This window comes from Sesamum indicum, linkage group LG7 (assembly GCF_000512975.1).
Source record: "Sesamum indicum cultivar Zhongzhi No. 13 linkage group LG7, S_indicum_v1.0, whole genome shotgun sequence".
Taxonomy (NCBI): Eukaryota; Viridiplantae; Streptophyta; class Magnoliopsida; order Lamiales; family Pedaliaceae; genus Sesamum; species Sesamum indicum.
The window spans coordinates 3,521,903-3,546,674 of NC_026151.1; the positions used below are offsets into that span (position 1 = coordinate 3,521,903).

General features: G+C 32.9%; 3 protein-coding genes across 5 annotated transcripts; all 3 read left to right on the forward strand.

Annotated features, from left to right (window-relative positions):
* Window positions 415–2,818, forward strand: LOC105166287 (S-type anion channel SLAH4-like). The gene is made up of 2 exons (XM_011085594.2): window positions 415–1,465; window positions 2,321–2,818. Exons 1-2 carry the CDS (start codon window positions 611–613, stop codon window positions 2,684–2,686), a joined length of 1,221 nt encoding a protein of 406 aa, XP_011083896.1. The 5' UTR covers window positions 415–610; the 3' UTR covers window positions 2,687–2,818.
* On the forward strand, window positions 11,871–14,136 carry LOC105166107 (floral homeotic protein DEFICIENS-like). The gene is made up of 7 exons (XM_011085338.2): window positions 11,871–12,120; window positions 12,257–12,323; window positions 12,412–12,473; window positions 12,599–12,698; window positions 13,521–13,562; window positions 13,654–13,698; window positions 13,863–14,136. The coding sequence occupies exons 1-7, from the start codon at window positions 11,933–11,935 to the stop codon at window positions 14,010–14,012; spliced, it is 654 nt and encodes a 217-aa protein (XP_011083640.1). The 5' UTR covers window positions 11,871–11,932; the 3' UTR covers window positions 14,013–14,136.
* LOC105166108 lies at window positions 16,572–23,136 on the forward strand. Of its 3 annotated transcripts, XM_020695481.1 has the most exons (8): window positions 16,631–16,725; window positions 17,257–17,372; window positions 18,331–20,358; window positions 20,444–20,498; window positions 20,952–21,100; window positions 21,881–21,967; window positions 22,409–22,537; window positions 22,726–23,136. In XM_020695481.1, the coding sequence occupies exons 3-8, from the start codon at window positions 18,463–18,465 to the stop codon at window positions 22,834–22,836; spliced, it is 2,427 nt and encodes an 808-aa protein (XP_020551140.1). In that variant the 5' UTR covers window positions 16,631–16,725; window positions 17,257–17,372; window positions 18,331–18,462; the 3' UTR covers window positions 22,837–23,136. The 3 variants fall into 3 exon arrangements, with proteins under 3 accessions (XP_011083641.1, XP_020551140.1, XP_011083642.1); XM_011085339.2 differs by lacking the exon at window positions 17,257–17,372 and having other exon boundaries at window positions 16,572–16,725; XM_011085340.2 differs by lacking the exons at window positions 16,631–16,725; window positions 17,257–17,372 and adding an exon at window positions 17,907–18,008.

Here is a 24,772-nt window from a genome sequence, read left to right on the forward strand (position 1 = left end):
ATATAAATATATATATACATAGTATGTAATTGCACCAATTTCATGAGAGATTACTGCAATTAATCATTTGTATTCCAAAAATATTTCATTTACATCAAATTAGATCATGAAAGTGAAATGATTATTACGTTTATTCTTTTATTTTTATTTTTTCATATATTATATTTTGAATATTACACAAAACGTGCATGTCAAATATATAATTATTTATTTAAACACAATTCACACATATATTTTTTAAAAATTAATTAAAATATTTTTAAATATATATGTGTGAAGTGTGTAAATACTTTTTAAATTAATATTCATATATTTGCAAATTGCATCTGATGCTCCGCTGTTCGAGGGTCTAACCAGCCAAATTCACCTGCAAATTGAGCATTCTTAATTTATTAATCAATTCCAACTACCAAACAAAAAGCACGCTTTATTTATTTATTTTTGAACAATAAGCACGCTTTATATATACAACAAACGTTTCTCCCATCTTCACTTCTCTCACTAGATAGACTCAAAAATAGGCTTCCTTTGTGAATTGCTTGACTCAAACACAAATCAGAAACCAATCCCTCAAAACTTGAACATTTCAATCTCATCACCCCTCAAAATTATGGAAATTCAAACTTCTCTCCCCAAACACAGTCCTCCTCCGCCAATTGAGCAAACGGTCGTCTCAAAATTGGTCGCAGAACGTACCAAACACTTAGTCCCGTTGATCTTAACCAGAATCCATGCGGGTTATTTTAGAATAACGCTTTCTCTAGGGTGGCAAGCGTTATTGTGGAAAATCCTACTTCAACCCACTCAAGATTCGAAAATTGCAATTCGAGCCCCAAAAGTTTTCTACTCTACCATTTTGACCATCATATGGTCGTTTTCTCTAGTCATACTCATCCTCCTCTCGCTTCTCTACTCCCTCAAATGCATCTTCCGCTTCAGCATGATAAAGGCGGAGTTCATGCACCACGTCGGGGTGAATTACCTTTTTGCCCCTTGGATCTCCTGGCTCCTGATCCTCGAATCCGCGCCATTCGTCACACCAAAGCACGTTTCTTTCGTGATCCTGTGGTGGATTTTCGCGATTCCGGTTATAATCCTGGACGTGAAGATCTACGGCCAGTGGTTCACCAAGGGTAAAAGGTTCTTAACCGCCGTGGCTAACCCAGCGAGCCAGCTCTCCGTCGTCGGGAACCTGGTCGGCGCTCGAGCCGCGGCTAAGATGGAGTGGCGCGAAGTTTCGGTCTTCCTCTTCTCCCTGGGGATGGTGCATTACCTGGTGCTCTTCGTGACTCTCTATCAGCGCCTCTCCGGCGGCGACCGACTTCCGGCGATGCTGCGGCCGGTTTTCTTCCTTTTCTTTGCGGCGCCGAGCGTGGCGAGCCTGGCGTGGTACTCCATTTCCGGAAGCTTCGATACGCCGTCGAAGATGCTCTTTTTCCTCTCACTTTTTCTCTTTGCGTCGCTGGTAAGGGATTTTTTCCGTTGAAATATTTAATTTTAGGGCTCCGAAATTGACTTGTTTGGAGCATTGTATTGGTTAAGAAGCCGTAACAAATCCGCTTTCTTATTAATTACGGACAAAACTATCCAACGTCGCCTTCACGAGATTGATTAATTATTTTCTAATTCAGTGGGTTTAAATTAATGATTCTTAATTACGTTTGCATGTGCATTTGATATGAGACAATGAGACATGTACGTAGGAGGGGAAATTCCAATTCAAATTGAGTTTGGATGAATTTAAACTAATTATATGGTAGTATAATTCATTTATTGCATGATTGATGTACAGTTCATGAAAAGTTGTCAACAAATGATACGTGTATTGCACTTACTCCGTGATTGATTTAATTCGATAGAAACTTGATTTGGATAAGAATTTATTGTTTTCGTGAATTAATTTTAAATGAAAATGCAGTATTAGTAATTTTGATTTAATTACTAGCACGAGAACTATGACCTGATTGGTTTTTACTCAAAACTCCGTTTATTTTCTATTCTGTTTTAAATGTATATTAAATAAAATAGAAGATAATCGCAAAAAATTGAAATGCTACCTAATTGCAACGAGATCGACCCTACTTTATTGGTAAGGTTGTGAGCTTGAATCTCGTGAATATGAGTGTATGTCTATTTTTATAATTATAATTTGTGGTTATTTTGTACGTCTGAACATATTTGTTAATTTGAATTATTATGTACTAAAACAGTTTTAAATTTTAAATGTACTGAATGATGTAATAAATCTTGTACACACACTTACCCTAATTCTCAAATTTGCCGGTGATTTTATTTTATTTATTTATTTATTTTCCTACAGATTTGCAGGCCAGCACTTTTCAGGAAAGCAATGAGAAGGTTCAACATAGCATGGTGGGCATATTCGTACCCGATAACACTGCTGGCTCTGGCATCAGCAAGATACGAGCAGGAAGTCCAAGGTGGAGTGTCTCGTGCAATAAGGCTACTGCTGTCGGGGTTGTCTGTTTTGGTCCTACTTGGTCTGCTGCTGCTTACTGCTTTCAACCCTAAATTGCTACTGCCAGATAATGATCCCATTCTTCTCACCACCGCCCTCTGCTTCCAACTCTCATTCTCCCACCGCACCCCTATGCTGACTATGTGGTCTAATGAGGGTCCATTCCCAAAGAGAATTAAAAGAGTGGGGCAAAAAGGGAAAAGTTAGGTCGGGATACACAAAAAATTTTAACTCCAGACTTATCAGATTTAAATTAATTATATGATTTGTATAATATACTTATCATATAATTAATTGATAGTTCAAGAAAAATGATAAATCACACGATAAATATATTATATAATTAATTTAATTCAATCAAATCTGATTTGAGTAAGAATTTTTTTTTAAATTAATGATTTCCCAATAATATATATATATATACATTCATATTTAATATTGTTAGTAATGTCGTATTAATATTTTAGTATATGATTAGTTATATTATTATGCATTTTGGGCACAGTCTTGCCGTTTGCATTCGGGTTCATTGTTGATACTAGGGATTAAAATAAACTCGATACATGTGCATGCTCTAAATTTTTGTTATATTTATTTAATTAAATTAAACACAACAAAAATAAAACGAATATATGATCAAAATTGATAATATGAATTAACTTTAAATTTGCATAAATATAATTTTAATGATAGAATTAACTGGTTCAAGAAATGAATAATTTGTGAAAAAAAATAAACATATTTGAGAGTATTTTAGTTCATGCACAATTTGCCAAATAGCAGATATAAATTATAGTAAACTACAATAAGTTTTGATGAAATTTATTATAATTGCAAATATCTTTACTTTTTTAAAATTACAAATACTTTAATCAATTTCTTCTTGTGACAGCTCATTGTAGAGGGTATTTATAAATTTTTAAACAATGAAAAATATTTGTCATTAAGCCAAACCTCTGGAAATTTATTAATTTACCCTTTAAATTATTCTATTCTTGCAATTGATTTTTCATCTCAACCAGTCTTTAGATACTTACTAATTTAATTCATTGATCCTCCCAAAATTCAAAATAACTCATAATTATGGGAGGAGACAAGTACATCCAATTTACTACATCAATTATTTGATTTATTCCTAAAGTACACCACATTTAATAGGACCAAAATTAATTAATTGCATATTAACAAAACAAACAAATAAATAAAAAAAATTACATTGACGCCAGCTGAGAAAAAAGTAAGTGAAACTACCCATGTGAATATTTCCAATTAATAATTACACGCGCGACATATTGCATTTTGTTCTTGGATTTAATTGCAGTGGTGTCAGAAAATAAATTAGCAGAAAATATGAAGAGTAGGGACACCAACACCGCAATATTTCAAAAAAATTTAATCTAAATTGGGTTTAACAGAATTTGAATAAATTATATAAAAAAATATAATAAAATTATCGTGTAATTGATGTATAATTTAGAAAAAGGCGATCAATCATATTACAAGTTTATTACATTTTGATAGAGTATACCATACTTACCTTGAAAATGACATAAATATTCCTAAAAATTGATATCTATTACGTAATTATAGTAAAGATTCTCGCATTGTCAATCCGGTAGGGTCACTAACCGTGACCTGACTCAGAGACCCATGGAGGTCCAGGCCGGATCGCGAGATGACCCACTCCAGTGCCCCGAACCCTCGACCCAACTCAGAGAACCCATTGTTGGGGACCGTTGATTTGCCTGATCTATCAGATAGGATCTTGACACGTGGCATCATGTAAGTAAACCTCTTTAGACAAGTAGATGGACCCATTCAAACATTATAAATACCCCAGATTCAGTTCATTTATGGTAAGACATTTATTAAACTGACAATCCACTTTAGATTGCTTTTTTTTAGCTCGCATTTATACATTTTCTTCTATCTCGAACTCTTTCACTGAGTTAGACATTGGAGGGTCTTAGTTAGGGACCTCCTAGTAAGCCTAACGATCTGCTCTCTTCTCTCATGTCCCAAACCTTTCCGAGAACGCAGGTAGTTGAGAACCTGCGACTTCGAATCATTCGGGAGATGGTTGACGACCTGCAATCCCGGATCATTCGCAAGATAGCTGACGACTTGCGTTCCTATATCACATTTATTATGTGATAGATTTGATTCATTCATATATAATTTGGGTAAGAAATGTCCCATTTGCTGCATTATATCTATACTAATATAAAAAAAGGTACAATTTTTTTTTTGACTCACAAATAATGTTTTGATACTACGTCGACATTATTTTTTGTATTGTATCGATAATACATTTAGATTAATTCTTTTATTTATAAAATATAATCAATTTATTTATATATTTTATTTTTATTTATAATATATTTTAAGATATAAAAATCTATATGTTATATCCACATATGAAACAGGCAATGCTAGTTAATTAGAATGATATTAAAACAAGTCTAGAATTTTGGCTACTTATTGTGGGTGGGGTAGCCACTGGCACTGTGCATACGTGGTTGTACATTTACTTTGAGGGCTTGAAGAGTTGTACGTGGTCCAGGTACAGCCAATCTGGTAGCTGGAAAAGAAGTAGGCAAATTGAATTCTGTTAGCACTGGAATTAAACCAAAAATTCATTCACTGCTATTAAGTGGAGGAATTTAATTTAGTTCGATATTCATATTGTTGCTCGAAATAAATTTCTTAGCTGCTACTTATATATATTAATTAATATATAGTTGAGCCAGTCCTTTTGAAAAAATAATTACATTTAGACCCTCTATAAATATAAAAATATACTTTTTTCCCAAAAAAAATTGATATTACAATTGCATTCCATTCGAGAATTTTTTAATTACAATTATACCCCTTTCGTTGAGGTTTAAATGAAATATATCAATATAGGCAAAAAAAAGTATATAATTTTTTATAATTCTACGCCTCATTCATCATTTCGTATCAATTATTAAGAAAAATTACAGTTTTCGTCCTATAACTTGGGAGTGAAATTTAGTTTTTTAACTTTTGAAAATGTGACAATTTTGATCCTATCTGACTGAAAAGTCCTAATTCTTTATGTGTTTGACACATGTGTTTTGTCGACTAAAAGGGACCAAAATTATTAATTTTCTAAAGTTATAGGACTAGATTACAAAAATTAATTTGTATAAGACAAAAATTGCCACCCTCTAAGTTTCAGAAAGAACAAACTGCAATTTTTTCATATTTTTAGTCAATTTGTTCAACACTGTCTTTAGCACACACCCCATGCTAGGAGTATGTTGATATAGGGTGCTTGAAAATTATATTTTTTTATTCTATTTTTTTGAATTATGAACTTTATTTATTTATTTTTTATAATGGGAGTAAAAAAATATGTGAATATTTAATAAAATTTAATATTTTATAATTTTATTTGTTTAGCACTATCCTCGACAAATTCCTTGCCGGGTGATGTTGATTATGAAGATTGAAAAATAAATTTTTAAAACTCCGAATTTTTCTACGAGGGGTAACAAATAGTGAACTTTCAATTCAAAAGTATGAGTTTCTTAATCTATTTGTTCAGTGCTGCCCTCATCACACCCATGCTACGGTATGTATATCACCGTTGCTTGAAAATTATATTTTTGTGGCTCTAATTTTTTGCAGTATGGACTTTATTCACTTATTTCTCTAAGAGGAGTTAAAAAATAGGTGAATTTTTAATTAAAAAAATAATATTTTTATAGTCTACTTATTTAGCACAACCTCGTCATTTAAGGCTCTAATTTTCAATTATAGACGTTATTATTATTATTTTTTTCTGTGAGGAGTAAAAGATGGTGGAATATTTGACAAAAAATACGATTGTTCAGGAAAAAAATGTTCTGTTTACTTTGAAATTATTTCTTAATATAGAATTATTGATGTACTGCGTATTGAATTTTGTAATAATTTTATATTGATTGATTTATAAATATTGGTTTTTTTTTTAAAAGGCTATTAATTTCAGTGATCCATATTAAATATTGTGAGGTGACTGGCGAAGCATTATCTATCGTCAAATTTTAAATTAATAAATGAATTAGCCTTACATATAAAGACAGAAAATCAAAATGATTTCTATAAGTAAATAATTAAACAGTAATTAGGCAGCCATAATTTTGACTTAAAACTAGATTACGAAGGTATCATTTTCAGACACTCGTGTACAGTTAAAGACAGCTCACCCAAAATAACCTAGAAAAAGAGATGTCGCTGTCCCGGTTGGTATTACACGCTTTATTGTCATATATGAATATGTTGTCATCGCCCAGTAGCACGATTTGTGGAATGGATTCTCTGTTTGCGAAAATAATTATTAAAAAATCATGTACGACGAAACTGTACGGTAGTTTGAATTAAAGTAATAATTAAGGGATAACAATTGGAATTTTCTCATTTATCTATACTAGCATATAAAATAATGTCTTTTTGTATCACTGACGACGGTTATAACATCGCAACATTAATTTTATTGTTACGTCGGTAATTCCTACATCGGTAAAAATCTAGATTATCCATCATGGAAATTATTCTTGTCATGGCTATTAGCCATGATAAACGTTTTAATCATACTTGCAAAATCAAGACCAACAAGTGTTGCATGGCTGTGGTAGATAATTGTATGTTACGACTATTTAATTTTAACCATGATAAGTAACTATGATTAAATCATAAACTTTTTTAGTGGTATCATGTCGTTTTCGATTATTTTACCAATAAAAAAAGAGTTTATTATGCCAAGCACCTAACATCTGATAAGATGTGAAAATATTTTATAAATTTTAATGTTTTATTTTATCAAAACGCTTGACAAGATTATTTTAAAATAAAATCTAACATCTTATAAGCTCCTGTAAAATATCTTATAAGATGTAGCAGATTATAAGGTGATTTAAAAAAAATTAGCCAAACACCCTCTTAGTAATGTCTGCTAGTTTGGGCGAAAGATTGATGAAATTTAATGGATAAATTATTATTTAAATAAATGCAGCTCGAGCCGAAAATCAAATATCTTACGCATATTCAATATCACTGAAAAAATATAGATTATTTTATACACTATAAATCACTATGATTTAAAATCATAATAAATCCATGATAGTTAATTTGCACAAATAAAATCGTTACAAAAACTTAAATTTTGGCCATTATTAATCAGCATTTGTCATAATATGCTAAAATATTTGGGATAATTACAATGTTATTTCATTATATTTGATGTAATTATATCTAGATTTTTTTTATAGTTTAGAAAATTATATTAATGCCCATGACGATTCTTTATGTCTAATAAATAGATTTATTCTTTAGTTACAATTTATCGAATTTGCTAATATTAGCGACAAAATTAAATGAAAATTTATATTTACCCTCGATTGCCTTATTACTAACTTATTGCAGGTCAAACAACCCTCTTCCAACCAAACTACTTTTATAAATTTGAAGATATACCGCTTCACTTGCCTTAACCTATAAAGATATATAGGAGTAGTTTGATCAGAGAAACTATTTGTTTAACATGCAATAAGCCAGATGATGGTAAGCATAGACTTCTATTCAATTTCTTTCTTTTTTTTTTTAATTTTTTTAAATGAATGGATAGATATATTTGTTAGACGGAAACAAATGATATGAGTACTAAAGACAATTTTTCAAAGGGTAAATTACAATGATCTCTCCGAGGTTTGGTATAATTACGAATACCCCATAGTTGTTTGAAGAATTATCAATACTCTCCTGATTTTAACGGCCGTAACAATTAGCCCAATCCATTATGTTTTCATCTATTATTATGGTGATCTGACCAAAATGCCCATGTGGATTAAAATTTATAATTTTATTAATTTTTTAATTTTTTTATGGATTAAGTGGGTAATTTTTTTAGAATCTTGAAAATTTTTACATCAACCTCGTTTGATTTTTTTATAAGTTTTCAATTTAAAAAATAAAAACTTACAGTAAAGGCAAAATTGACAATTTCATACCTTCATTCAAAAATTACATAATTTCATCAAACATTAAGGGGTATTTATAATTTTTTAAACAACGAGAGGGTATTCATAATTACGCAAAATCTCATAATAGCTCGTTATAATTTACCATTTTTCAAACTACAAAAAAATTTACAAACATTTATATCAAACCTCATAAGAAAACGGTATAATTATCCTAAAGAATAATGAATGAATGGACAACACCAGAAAATCAAAATTTATTTTTTGCATACATAATATAATAATAATAGTAATAGTTGATATCCAGCAAATTAATTTTATACTCAGACATGGCAAAGATTTTTATGGTACTGTGGAGCAGATATTTCAATTTATGTTTGAAGTGTAATGAAATGACATCTGATTTTGACCAAATTAGGTAAGAATTCTTTGACTTTGGCGTGCAAGCAACCATGTTTTACACTCTCTGTAGCTTAGCTGCTCATTACATTACACACTCCTCATTCTTAAATATTGTTATATTAATGACTTTTTTTATTAATTTTTAAGATAAACAAAAAGTTGTCTCATTTGAAATTTAAAATTTAAAATCCCTCTACTTTTTTTCTGAAATCCAAACTTCAAATATTTTGAATTAAATAAAGTTAATATTATAATTTAAATTTATATTAAATATTAGTATAAATAATAATAAAGATATATGGGATCATATTACTCATCCCCATATACATTATTTTGATACCCCTTTTATCTTTTAGTAATTACAGAAACACCCTTGAGGGCATTTCTGTCTTTGAAAAATTATATTAAAGTTCGATCGGACCAACATGAGTATTTTTTAATTTTAAAGGTTGTCAGAGGTGGTTTTTATAATTTTTTTTAAAAAACAGATGTGGTTTATATAAAAGAGTGTGTAGATAATTATTCCTAAATTAAATTAAATTATGTACATTTGGTGTGAAACTATAAAAAAGAAATTAATATGTAAGATTTTTCTAGTCAAGTGATTAATAATTTTGGAACAGTTCTGGAATAATATGGTATTTAGATTCACAATTTTAGTTATTGATTATAGTACTCCAGATTTAAAACTAATTATTATCATAGTTAAAGATATTTCTGTAGTAAATAATTGTTAACCATGATCATATTTGTCATGACTAAAAATCATGGGAAAAATATTTGCGACTTTGGCATAATGTAATCCCAATAGGGATTTTGAAAAAATGGACCAAAACGGTATAAAAAATTACATTTGCCCATGAAACACAGGTCCAACTTGCTCAATCACAACGCCAAACAAACACTGAATCAAAAACAAATTAGTTAATTGCCTACATAAAAATGAGTTAATTAAACTTAAACTTTCTCTAAAAATACGAAATTATACTTTCCCCCAAAAAATTCTAAAATTACACCTACATCCCTTCTGAAAATTCACTGTTTACATATGACTCCTTTTCATTAGGATTTGGATGAAAAATATTGATGTTGGCCCAAAAAATAACATAAATTTTTAATTTTGCCCATTATCTAACGATCTCGTGTAATAATTTTGTATTTATAAGGGAAATTTTTTAAGAATGTTAATCCCACTCCACACACATATACATATTATATTTATTCATTTATGAATACAAAAATATACCTAAAAATATTAAATAATGAACAAAATAAAAAACGTATGTAATTTTTTTTTGTTAGCGTTAACATTTTTCGTTCAAATTCTAACGAAAGTGTAGCATGTGTAAAGAAAGAATTTTCGAAAGAGTGCAAGTATAATTTCAAATTTTTTTAATGAAAAATATAATTCTATATTCTTTAAAAAAATTAAATGTAATTAACTAAAAAAAAAACGAAAATAATTTTCATATTGTTCAAAGAATATTTGACCAGTCGAAGTAGCCAATGGATAGTGTTTGCTATTGTACGTTATGCTTTGCGTGTCATGCCTAAAACTGCAGGTTGCATTTCTGCTTGCTACTATGCTACTTTTAACTTTGCGTATACCCACCTCCAACTCTCCTAATTTGCTCACATACCCTCTTCTACCAAAAATGTTTACATATGCATTCAGTCTGAAAATACCGAATATATTAATTAATTAGGCCTTACACATTTTAAAAAGAAATATTTTCTTAAATAAAAAATACGTGATGTACAATTCCGACTGATTTATCATAAATTGAATTTAGTCAAATTATAGACGAGTATGGAAAATACAAAGGTAAATTATAGTGATAATTCCCGAAGCTAGATTCAATTATATAAACAATCGTGTCTTTTATAAAATTACAAATAATTTTCTTAAGATTGTAGTTATAATTTATGTTTGCAACTCTCTCGAAGCAAAAAATTTACGCCAGCGTTCCCCAGGATTATCAGTTATATCTATTCTCGTCATGGAGTGTATTTGTATTTTTTAATAGATATTGATGATTTGTGTATATTAAACAAACTTTGAAAGTGTTGATATAATTTACACAACATATAAAAAGTGGTAATTGTGAGACACAAGATTCATGTGTTTCAGAAATTCCTTCTGTGTTCATAATTGTGCTAAATTATTTTAAAACTGTAATTTGTCCCTAGTAAAAGTTAAACTTGGATAATTGAATTCACAGTAGTTGATTTTGAATGTAACATTAAGGAGGGATAATTACATTTACACCTTTTGATTTTTGATTTATTTATACAAATCATCCATGACTTTTGCGTAATTACATAAACCACCGATGATAGCAAAAAAATATGATAGTTTGTGTAATATTGTTGATGTTTTTAGAGATGTATATATATGTAATTTTTTTTTAAGAGCAATTTTTACAAATGATATTGAAGTTTTTGATGTGTGTTATAAATTTTAAAAAATAAGAATAATTTATAAATAAATAAAAAAAATCAGAAAGGTAGATATGATTATGTGTGTTAAAAATTTAAAATAGGATCCATGAAAAGAAAAAAGAGGATGTTAGAAAAAGGAATCGCAATAGGAATAGGGCAGCAGGCAGCTATGAGGATCTTAGGCTTGAACTCTGACAGGAACCCAACACACACACACACACACAATCAAGGAAGGTTTAAAATCTTAAGCAGATTTTGGTTAAGTAATCCAGAGGGGGGGATTCTCTCTCTCTCTCTGTGTGTGTGTCTTCTTCTTGTTCACTGTAATAGTCAAACTACTGAGGATCCCATGAATGAGGGAATGGGATGGATGAGCAATTTTTGAGGGTTGGAGTTTGATGGGTGCAGTGGTGGTGACAGATAACAAGAAATGACTGATTCTTAAATTGCTTTATCAACCCCTGCAAACCCTTTTACACGCATTTGGAAACTATTTCCGTTTATGGAAAGTGATGGTCCCTCCACCTCTTTATGATCCAACCCCCTCTCTCACCTCTTTATCTCTCTTCGCCCCTCACAATCTCATCGCCATTTTTCAAGACTCGAAAAGTAGAGAGAGATAGAGATGGCCCGTGGGAAGATCCAGATCAAGAAAATAGAGAACCAAACCAACAGGCAGGTGACTTACTCCAAGAGAAGAAATGGGCTGTTCAAGAAAGCTCATGAACTCACTGTTCTTTGCGATGCTAGGGTTTCCATCATCATGATTTCCAGTACTCAGAAGCTTCATGAGTACATCAGCCCTTCCACCACGTACGTACACACACACACACACACACACACATATATATATATCCCTCTCCTCTCTCTCTCTCTCTCTCTCTCTCTCTCTCAGAGACTCCGAGAGATTTATTATTGTTTTTGGGGTGTGTGTGTGTTGTTTTTGTAGGACAAAACAGGTGTTTGATCAGTACCAGAAGGCTGTTGCAGTTGATCTGTGGAGCTCACACTATGAGGTTAATTTGTTTCACTTCATTTTTTCCAATAAGTCGTCATCTGGTTATGCGTTTTTAGTTGCACAATATTGAGATTTGGATTGTGCAGAAAATGCAAGAGCACTTGAAGAAACTCAAGGATGTTAACAGGAACCTTAGGAGGGAGATTAGGTACATATATATATATATATCCTATATATTTTCAATTAATATTGCATAACTAATTATATATATATATATATATGTTCATTATTTTTTCTTTAATTTTAGTTTATACAAATTAATAAAATTTGTAGGCAAAGGATGGGAGAGAGCTTGAACGATCTGGGCTACGATCAAATGGTCAATCTTATTGAAGATATGGATAGCTCACTCAGGCTCATTCGCGAAAGAAAGGTCTTCCTCATTTTATCTGTTTTCTCGATATTATCGTTGTTATTATTATTTTATTAAGGACGTTCAAAAATCGGATAAATTACAACAAACTCACTTGATATTTATCATAATTATAAATACTCTCTTATTATTTAAAAAATTACAAATACCCTCCATGTAATGAATGATTGTCTAACAAGTCTCTCCTAGTAACAGCCTATTATAGGGAGGTAATTGTTAGACGGCCATTAATCCTACTAGTATTTGTAATTTTTCAGATTATGAAGAGTGTATTTGTAATTATTACAAATTTTAAGGGGGTTTATTATAATTTACCATAAAAAACTTTAGGATTTTCTATATATCTATAGTATTTTCCTTTCCTCTTGCCAAAATTGATAATTATTTGTGGTGATTTGGTTCTGCTTTTATTTGTGGTGACACTTTTATTCCCATAAAACTCAAAGTCACGTTTTCTTAGTCTCAAATAGCGTCATTTTAGTTTCAAAACCACAACGCACACGACTTTTTAGGATTAAAAATGCGTGATTATGATGGAACCAAAACAAGTTTGCCATTGTTTTACAAGACTAAAAAATCATTTTGCCCAAAATATAATACATTTTTCATTTAAATAGGTTATAATTTAGAAAAAAATGGTCAATCGCATAACAAATATTTCTTATAATATTCATTCAGTTTGATCACATTTAGTTTAAATAATTAATTAATTACAAAGTTAAATAAGGTGGTCGTTTTATTTTTGAAATTTTGGTTATTAATTAATATTTTTTCCATATTCACAAACCAAATCCTACTAATTAATTCTCTTATTCCACATAGTACAAAGTCATCGGCAACCAGATCGAAACCAGCAAGAAGAAGGTACAATTTTATTTTATTTTTCCTCCTTAATTATTATAATTTCATTCGAAAATATTTAAATTTTTTTACTCGTTCATTGATTAATTTGTAGTTGAGGAACGTCGAAGAAATACACAGAAACCTCGTGCTTGAACTCGTAAGAGTCTTTCTCCGGTCGATATTTCACTATATTTAATTATGAGCTTGAGTTTTATGAATACGAGTCTATATCTGCGCTCGACAATAATTTGTATTTATTTATTTTCTTTGAACACATTCTCTGATTATATCTGATTAATTAATTTTATTTTAATTTGGTAGGATGCAAGACAAGAGGATCCACACTACGGATTAGTTGAACACGACGGGGACTATAACTCAGTTCTTGGATTCCCACACGGGCCCCCCCCCCCTGGCCTTCACGGCGGGCGAGCCGCCTCAGACCTCACCACGTTTGCGTTGCTCGAGTAGAATTTAATTTTCTATCTCATGATTATGTGGAATAAATGTTTGGTAGTACTTTTGTGTGGAGTTCGGACAACTTATTAATGGAGAACATATGTGCGTGTATCTCCGTGCGAGAGTGTTAGAAAAACTATCTTTAATTCGATAAATATCTGTTGATTAAAATACTTTCTAGTATATCTATTTCTTAGGTAAAATGATAATTTCTTAATATTATTTAATTAATAGTATTTTGATTTATACACATTTAAAATTAATTCATATTATTTAGGAAAATATTCGTTCTGATCAATTTTTTATTTTATTAACTAATAAATATAATTAAATTTTAAATGGTTGGGTTATCTGGGCTGTTGGGTCTCTTAGTGCTGAGGCGCAAAGGCCTTTCAAATTTTCAGTGAGCATCCTAACTGGGCTCGCTCGGTGGACCCATCTCTTATCAGTTTGGGACGTGTTTGGTAAGCCATTTTTTATATACACCTAAATCTCCCACAGGAATTTGGGAAAAACATTTCAATGTCATAATTGATTCAAACTTGATGTGCTAGCAAATATTTACTTTCTATATATAAAAACTATGTTTCAGGTAAGTAAATCTAAATGAATTAATGAGCATTTGCACGTTCATTTAAAAGTAATCGATGAATATATAATATTCGTATTTTTTCAATCAGATCAATTTTTTTTTTATTATTTTAGATCAGAAAGATTATCTTTATGGACAGACAGAAAGAATGTGAGAATCGGGTCTGATTTGCAACGGGCTTCTTCAGTGCAATCCGTCTTTGATTATAGTTCGACAGAACAAATTCAGGTCAGAGAATCGTTGGACAAATTCCAATTACAGTATTTTAGTCGTTAAAACAGTAGGATCGATTTAAAAATTAAAAAAGTGTAATAAAAGCAAGAATTATATCATTTATATGAGAGTTGTGAATTTATAATTTAAATTCACTTGAATCAATCATATAAGATAAACCAAACGAGTACAGTCCATAAATTAGGGTTGTGAACGATATATGATATAAAACCAATAAATTTAAACCCGAACAAAATGAGACGGACCTCATATGAGTAAGGTCATAAACATGATCTTCCAAGGGTATTCTAGTCTTTTTTTCCTGATGAGCTAGTGGATCCCACATCCGTGATCCGACAGTGATGCAACCATCTCCAGCTGTGATTAGATTTTCTAATTTTGGAAGTGGAATTCCAGGCAGTAAAACCCCCCTCCCTCCACATGATTCCACAATTCAATAGTCAAATCAAAAGTACATAAATTCCACATCAAAAAGTGACTAATAAAAAACTTTCTTTAATTAATTCCACACATGCACACATGTTTAAATATATGGGAAAAATATATCATATAGTTAATATTTATTTCACACTAATAATTAATTATATGATTCATATTCTTTTATATATTTACAATGGATGCATATAACAAGAAATCCCATTTTTAAAAATCTTCTAAACTCCAAAATTTCGGACAAACTTTGATTTATGATAAAATATTTTTTTTCTCTAAGAATAATTTGCAATACAAATAATAATAATATATATGGAACCACTAATTAACTACTAATCATAATAAAAAAAATCTATTTTTTTAACTATCACATAATAGTTCGTATCTGATTCTGATATTGGGGTATCACTTAAAGGTCGTGAATTGATGAAAAGCCCCCACCGCTTTCCATTCATTACGAAACAAGTCAAGATTTCTACCCTTTTTCGTTTTAGTTGTTCTGATCCAATCCCAATTGGATCCATATTTCAGTATATATAGATTCACGATAACCATGCGATCAGTCTTAAATTAGTGGTTTACATGAAAAATACATAACTACGAAAATCTATAAATACCAACCTTCATGCTATGTACTCACTATCTTACTGACTCAGGCATCAAAATATGATAGTTGAGGTCTTCTTGGTGTGGTTCTTATAATTTTCTGTCTTGTACGACCTGTAATATTAAATTCTTAATTTTATTTTGAAAATAAAGTAATACTAGTCAATATTTGTTTTATGTATTTTTATTTAAAATCAAGCATAGAGTGGGAATAGGTATCACAATTTTTCTCAAATAGAAGTCAATCATCTTTAGACTTGAAACAAGTGTGTATTTCTTGAACAACAAGTATACTAAATATGCAAAAGTCAACATAGTTAACTGAAACATATTTTTCCTTTGCAGCCAATTACATTTCAGAAATTTATTCTTGGCCCAAAAATACAATAATCATATAATTAAAATATCAGTTCGAATCCAATTAATATATAATTTTGATTTAATGATTAAAATTTATAATATAATTATATGTACAAAGTAGGGAATTTATGAAATCAATTGCTCCACGTTTCTTGAATTCTTTTTTTTCCTTAAAGTTGGGGAAAAATGAAATATATAATAAATAAAAGAAAAGAAAACGTGGTGGTGTTCTGGTGTGGCGCCCCCACACCGAACCGGCCAAGTCCTTTTCCAAATATAAATTGGAATTAAGGTTTGTATGTGTCCGACCCCATGTCTCTCACTCCCCCACATTCTAGAGAGAGAAAGTATAAAATATATATATGTACTAGAAATTAAAGAAGAAACTGAAAGCGGCGCAAAACAAGAACAAGAAGAGTTGCAGAACACACAATGGGAGCTATGGCTCCGCCTCCTCATTGGATTCCTGAAGACGACGTTTTGCTTAAAAACGCCGTTGAGGTACAACTCATTGGACCACCTTTCTTGTTTTTGTTCCTTTTTCTGCTGATTTTCCCCCCACTTTCTTGAGCAAGTTTTGTGTTTTTTTTTTCGGTTTAATTTGCCCCCAATGGCGGGCTGTTGCTTTTCTTTCTGGGTTCAATTATTGACAGCCCGTGTTGGGTTTTGAATTAAATTTGAGTTCGTTTGGGAGGGAAGTGAGGGAAACGGGGTTCTTGTTTTCTGTAGTTGGAAGGGAGTTCCGTTCTTGTGAATTTCCTTTATAGTCAATGAGCGTTTATGGTATTTGATTTTAGGTGTTATACTTGTATGAAGTGTTTTGGTTGTTAATTTTGTGGTTTGACAGCTTTAATTTTTTATTCTTACATGGGGTTCGCGTGGCGAAGCTTTGATTTTCTGTTGTTGCATGGGGGTATTAGAAGTTCAAGGTCCGTGTGTGATTTTTTTGCTCATCAGGTTTCTGCAAATTCTGTGTTTGTGAATGTCTGAAGTACAAAATTTATGACCGGAGATTTTTCAAAATGTTGAAAGGGAATGGGATTGACATCATGATGAAGTGAAGGGCGGTGAAGTTAGTTGGCAAATGCATGGTGTCCTGAAACGTAACACAATGACAGGAAGTCTTTCGTTGCATAATTGCATTTCCAGTTATGGATTTACTGTATCCGTCATGTTAATGGCCACGTGTATGATCACGTGAATGTTGTTTAGTGTGTTTTAATGCATTACTATGTACTGTTCTGTCATCTGCCAAGTTGGAAGGTCGCTAATTATTAGAATGGATGCTTGAAATCCCGATTAATATAGATTTCCAGGATAGGAGGCATGAATTGCAATTGGCTAGAATTTCAAATGGGCCATTGTTAAGTTGAGAAGCCCTAAAATTGGACATAGTTTCGCGTATATACCAACTAGGGGGATGGCTGTGGTCAATCACTGCTGAATGATATGTTGAAGCGTCTCATGTCATATACAACAAACAGTGCGTCTTCTTTTGAATTCCATAAAATGGGTTATTGATACTAAATTTCATCAATCTAACCTAACTTCAGAATGCAAGAGAACCTATGACCAAAACTGAAAAGATAAATACAAATGGCGTGCTTGTTCCAGAACCTTGACTGCTTTGCTAATTGCATGACTCCAGTATCAATAAATACTTAACTGCACTCAAGGATCAAAAACCATGCCAGCAATGCTCTAATAGTTGCTTGTCACAATAAATGCAGAAAACTTTTGCAATGACTGTTGCTCAATATACTTCCAATTATTGGTTTTATGAGGTACGGTTATATTTACTGTTTGCTTTGGATCACAGAATAATTTGTATAATCCTTTTAATGCTTACCATCTGAGGAGTGTGAATGTTGTCAAGTAGTTTACAGTTTCTTTGAAAAGATTTTCAAATGAGTCAAATTTGGTTCGCAAGGACTACCTCCATTTTTTGTTTTGCACTGCTTAAACTGATGTATTCTGAAGAGATTGTTTGTTACTTCTCACTTTGTTAATCATGTTCTACTTTGTCCTTTCATGGCCCAAACATGGTTATGGGAATACCTCCGTACAAGAATCTTAACCTGAAGTTCATTTTTTTCTTTGCTGTAGGCTGGTGCTTCATTGGAATCTCTTGCTAAAGGTGCCGTGCAATTTTCTCGGAGATACAGTGTTCAGGAACTGCAAGATCGCTGGTATTCACTTCTCTATGATCCAGTTGTTTCTGAAGAGGCCTCAGCTCACATGATTGAGGTTGAGCGTTTTGCGTTCACGAATCAATCAAGACCTAATAAATCAGAAAGTGTAAAAGAGATAACATGCAGTTCAGGGAAGAGAAGAGCTGAAAGTATCCGGAAATGTTATTATTCTATGCGGAAAAGAATTTGTAACGAACCATTTGACATGATGGGTATTAATCTTCTTTCTGGGCCTAGTAATTCTAATTTTGGAGATGGTAATGAACTCTCATCTGCAGATTGCGGAATTGGTAATCTAGTTTCAAATAATTTGGGAATTCAAGGCGCAGACTTTAACATCAGGCATCGCCCCTTTTCTGAATTTGGGCCTCGTGCTGCCGAGTCCACTGGTGATGGTGTTACACCCTCTTTCAACACTGGTCAAAATCATGGCCAAGATCTTCACCTCGATGGGAAAAGTGTGTCTCACAACCTTTCTTATCCTTATGAAGAGGACATTTCTCTCACTAGGGAACAAAATGAGGTTCCTGGATTTGGCCAGTCAAAAGAATTGCCTCTCTGTAATTTGTTTGATGCTGAGGGTTTAGAGAATGAAGGTAATGCATGTTCAGAATTTGGAGGTCCGCCCTTCCATACATTTGGGTGTTCATCTCCTCTGCCTCAAATGCCAATTTGGAGTACTTCCGCAGATATTTCTGCCACACATCTGCCCATTGAACTTGGAGAGAAAGACCAAAATGCAGAAGAAACATTTATAATTCCCCAGGTTGGTGATGCAAATGAGACAGAAGCATTAAGATATAGTGGCACCCGCTCGAACTCCAACTTGAAAACTTCACTCTCTTGTGATAGCATGATTGATATGACTCCTAGCACAGAAGACTATTTTGCAGAATTGTCTAATACTTTGTTTGACTTTACGAATGAGGACGAGCTACTTTTCGTGGATACTGATGGAAAGGAAACTATAGACAAGTCCTATTTTGATGGTTTGAGTTCACTTTTGTTGGATTCTCCCAATCAGAGTGAGTTGCCTAATGTTGGTTTAGGTGAGGCTGCTGTAGCTACCGATGGACATTTTGTTGGAATAAGTGGTGGACATCCTGCGGAGGTAGATGACAAGTGTTCTCATGTTTGTTATCAGCATAAAGTTCCTGAAGTTCAAGTAGCATCTTCTGTGTCAGCTGTGAAAGGTTTTGGTCCTGAATATCGTAATGGAGTCATTTGTTGCACGTTAAATACCGAGGACCCAGAAATACCTAGCAATGATGATGTTTTTCTTCCTTTTAGATTTCCTTCACCGTCTAATTCCTCAGGGGGGTCCCACTGGGGTTTGCACGACCCAAGTTACCTTGTGTCCTCATCAGTTAAGGATTTCTCAAGTACTAGAAAACCAAATGGAGGACCTCCTACCATGAAAAACAGCCAAAAAGATCCATGTGTGCCTTCTCGTCTGATAGGATCATCACAGCTGTCAAATATGGGTTTAAAATATCCAATTGGAGATCATGGAGTTAAATTTGAGTTGCCTAAAAGTAGTATCCAGCAAGCAGCACTCAGAAATGTTAGAAATAGTGAATGCTCAAATCACATCACTTCAGCAAATACAAGTGCAAACAATTTCATTGGTGGAGGTCTTAAGGGAGGTGTCACGGAGATGGAGCGCGGAAAGAATCTTGATAACAAATCTATAGGTGCTAGCCTAGATAAGCATCTCCATGGTCCGGACATTCTTCAAGCTTTTCAAAAGAGTGCTACTGGCATTAGAAATGGCTATGATGCCAAAGCAGAAATTCCAAACAATGGATCATCAAATATTGACAGGAGTTGCCTAAACACACCTGTGCCGAAGCCAATTGAGACATCTCTGCCATCAGACCAGGAAGAGCTGTGGTCTGAGGATGATTTTGACGTGCCTTGTTTTTCTGATGTTGAAGCAATGGTAAAAGAAGCTGAAATCTTCATAATATCGGTGCTTTTGAGCTTTACTTGCATTAATTTCACCTCTGTTTGACCACTTCTTGCAGATCCTAGATATGGATTTGAGTCCAGATGAATTTGATTTGTACACCAATCCAGAAGGTAGTCCTCTGTTTTCTTAATTATGCTGAACGTTTGCTATTTGAAACTTGTATGCTAGAAACTGCTGCTGATCGGAGATTACAACATAGTGCCTCGCCTATACTCTAATTTGATAATATTTGTAGTTTCTGGATTGAATGCCAATTCTTAGGTTGATTTGACTTGTAGGACGGTGTAACAGTGTCTAGTAGTTCATCTGGAATGGCTTCATTCTAGGTTGCTTATAGAAAACTGATTTCTATAGTATTTACTCATTAATGTTGCTTATATTGCACCATTGCCTTTCCCCCCTTTGCCATCTGTCAACATTAGCAATTTCTTAATTTTAGGTGGAACAACTTGTCTCCGCAAATGGTGTTCTCCTAGTACTTAAAGCAACAGTTATTTCCATCGGTGGTGTAGAGCCTTTTCTAGAATTATGATTCTTACACTGCTATAATAAAAATATTGCAGTCCAGAGATATCAACATGAAGAAACTAAGAGAACAATCATAAGGCTGGAGCAGTCAGCTCATGCTTGCACGCAAAGAGCCATTGCTGCTCAAGGTGCACTTGCTGTTCTATGTGGCCGCTGCTCGAAACATTTTATAAAGAAACCTGAGGTATGTTACTGCCATATTGCCACCTCACCCCCCACTCCCTACCCCCCACCCAAATATACACGAGTGATGCTTGTTGAAGGTTTAAGTTCATTCAGAATTTTTCCATCAAATTGAAGAGATTCCTATCTTATCTGCTTGATGTCCTTTAGTATCTCATATTCAAGTCTACCTGGGTATTCTCAAGGTTGCTGTTAACTGAAGAAAATTTAACTTAAAATTTGTATTAATAAAATCGAGGTGTAGCCACCCTCAAAAGCCATATGAGCAACTTAAATTAAATAACTGAACATTGATTTCTTTCAAACTTCCTGTGATATATTAATCTAGGCCATCTCCTTCAGTTGTAACTCATAGCAGAAGGGGGTATGTATTGTCTGAAGATTAGAGCTTGCAGTTAACTTTAATATTATTGAGAAAAACTTGGCTCAGGTAATTTATACAGTTCTACGAGAGAGCTTGAATGAGGCTTGTTAATAGCTAAGCCAAGTTTGTGCAAGCTCAAGTCAACTTGAGCAATTATTCTCCATATATTCCCCATATTCTTGCAAACATAAAATTCTGCAGATTTAATTGACACATACTTGGCAACTCAGAGAAATCGTCCAAATCGTATTTTCTACTGTTTATGATATGATTGATCATGTTAGATGCCATTAATGTCATGTGCAGTCAATACGATTGCTTTTATTATTTGATAATATAAGTCTGGAGGACCTGGAGATACTCTGCATATGATTTCTGCTGAATGTCGTTTTTAAAATAAATTATTATGGTTTTCAGGTTTTACTAGGCAGGGCAACTGAAGATTTAAAAGTCGACATTGACTTGGGAAGAGAAAAACATGGTGGTAAAATTTCTCGACGACAGGTAACTTAACTCCTAGCTTATAGTTATGATTGCGAGTAGATTATTTGTTAGCATTTGAACTTTTTGCTGTTGGGCTATCCATATATAGCCTTCAGCAGCAAGGACCACGTCAAATGCTCTCCACAACTTTGTCATGGTCACGTGAGGGAGGAAGAAGGTTCCAAGGGCTTATTGCGATTGGGTTGTTTGCATTTGTTATCATCAAATTAGTCTTTAAAATTCAAAACATTCATTTGGTTCCAAGAAACATTGCATTTCGATTGGTTAGAATTTAAATTGGTGAAACCTGCATTTTTGGTTAATTTTATCTTCATCATTTTGTTCGTAGATAATTTTCATAGCTTGATAGACTGTTACAAATGTGTCTGCCATTCAAGATTAAAATTGATTTACTGCAGAGCAGCCTATATGCTTAACTCTATGTTTTCTTGTCCTTGTTAGGCTATTATCAAGATGGACATGTATGGAATGTTCCATTTGAAGAACCTGGGAAAAAGCTCAATTTATGTCAATGGCAAAGAAGTAGGAACTGGACAGAGGCTAAGCCTTACGTCAGGCTGTCTTATAGAGGTACTATATAAGAATTTCGCTTATGTTATATAGTTTTTCGTCTTATGAGGTGCATTGTTCTATCTGGAATATTGGGAATGAAACCCCCCCACCCCAAAAACTAAAAAAAAAGGAAAGAAAAAAGAAAAGGAACATTATGGTTGTACTGTCCACACTCCACAGATTAATGCAAACTTTGGAAATTTCAGGTGAGGGGATTGGCATTTGTATTTGAGACAAATCATAAACGTGTAAAGCAGTACGTGGATAGCATTGCAGAAGGAACCTCTTTGATGGAACACAAACCTAACAGGAGTTGAACAAGTCCGGTTGAAGTTGAGGAAGTTGCTACTTTTACCTCAGCACTTCCTCCAGTCAGTCATCTATGGCTTTGGTCGGTGTATGAACAGGGCCTCAGGAGTACGTTTTCCTTGTTTCAGTCTTAGGAAGACTAACATCTCTGTTCTTCTAACATCAATGTTTTCACTAGAAGACTACATCTATTTAGGCTAACTACATTTGTTCTTTTACTAGAAAGCTGCACAGTTTTAATTTTCTCATGCAACGGAATCCTACATACAAGTTTGACAATGGCATGATATGTATATATTTGATGTTTATGTAGCCAGGTAGAACTGCTGAACTATGAAATTCTTGCGTTAAGTTCTTAACAATGCTCGAGTTGAATCAAAATAACATTGCTTATGTGGATCTATACATCAATCATGTGATTCCCAATGTATCCAGACATCTTGGATGGACTGATGCAACGGCCTGTGAATTTGTCAACTGAAGTGTAGGGATTGGAGAGGCTGTGTCCGAATATCATGGTCTTGGATGGATTGATGATGCAAGAATAACACAATTATAGGTGCAAGAGATTCCTCCTACAGTCCACAGATTGAGGATGCTAATGTTTTTGTCAAATGGTATTCGGTAGTAAGATATTTTGGGACAGAAAATTCATTGAGATCTGTCGTCTGCTTCCTCCTCCTTCCCTATTTAATTCTTTTCTCCCCATCTCTGGAACATAACACACATCTTGAACAACTAAAACTACATTGAACTGAATTGAATGCATTAAAATGCAAAGTCACATGCTTTCCGATTTCCACATTAAGACCACATCTCACAATCTATTGATTTCCTACCAATGTATAAAATATAAATTGGCCTACTTTCAACAGCTTCTGTACTACGTCTTCCAGTACTAAATTAGAAAGTCGTTTTAGGTTTTCTCATCTGTTAATTTTATGGTATCAGACTACGGACATGGCAGATTAAGTACGTTCTCATAGAACAAGTTACATAATCGAATCCGATGGAAACATGAATCTGCTGATTCTGGTAGATTTATAACTTGATTATGTTGTAGAGTTGTAGTGATAACTATGGTTAAGTCAGACATCTCACAACAATGAGGATTATTGTGATTATGTCTAAAGAGAATTGTTATACTGATCGTCTTTATTTGTTGATTTTTAAAAAAGCCTAATTTGATAGAGTGGGCACATAGGGATTTGATTTGTACTAAAACCTCTGTATTAAATTTACAAGGAAGTACAAGATAGAACAGAACTGCAGTTGACCTCCAGATGTGTCATCAGAGACACAAGGAGAATCCTATGATGAGAGGAAGATAGTTTGCTTTTATTTTCAAAATTTCTTTTTTAATTCTATATTATTTTAAATTGTGAAATCAATTTTCTTTTTTTTTTTTTGACAATGAGAATGTGAAGTAATAAAGTTTTATAAAACATGACCTTGGTTTCCTAGAATAATCAACCTAGCTACAATATGAAATGTCCAACGCTGCACCCATTTGATTTTTTAGAGTGCCCGTGCATTGTAGGGTAGAACCATCAAGCCCCCAAATCCTAAAAGCAACAGATGACACCTCCTCGTGGGCATGCGATGTGATGGATGTCCCGTAGCGCAAAGTTTTGTTTATTTTGATTGAGTCTCATGAGTTTATTTTTTAAAAGAGATTATGTGCAATATTATCAACCCCTATGTGAGGGGTTTGGGGCATGCACATGCCTTCATTCATTGTGGTATATGATGCAATTAGTACTTCATGACGTAAAGCCAAGTAATGTGTGTCCTTAAAAATGCACTTTGATAAGGAGAAAAGGCTTTAAAATTTATAGACCGCACAAACTTTTAGATTGCTATTGATGTGGGATTACTCGTCAGCATCATTAATCTTTTAGTCGATGGACTTGAGACAGACAGATGCCCTCGTTCCACATATAA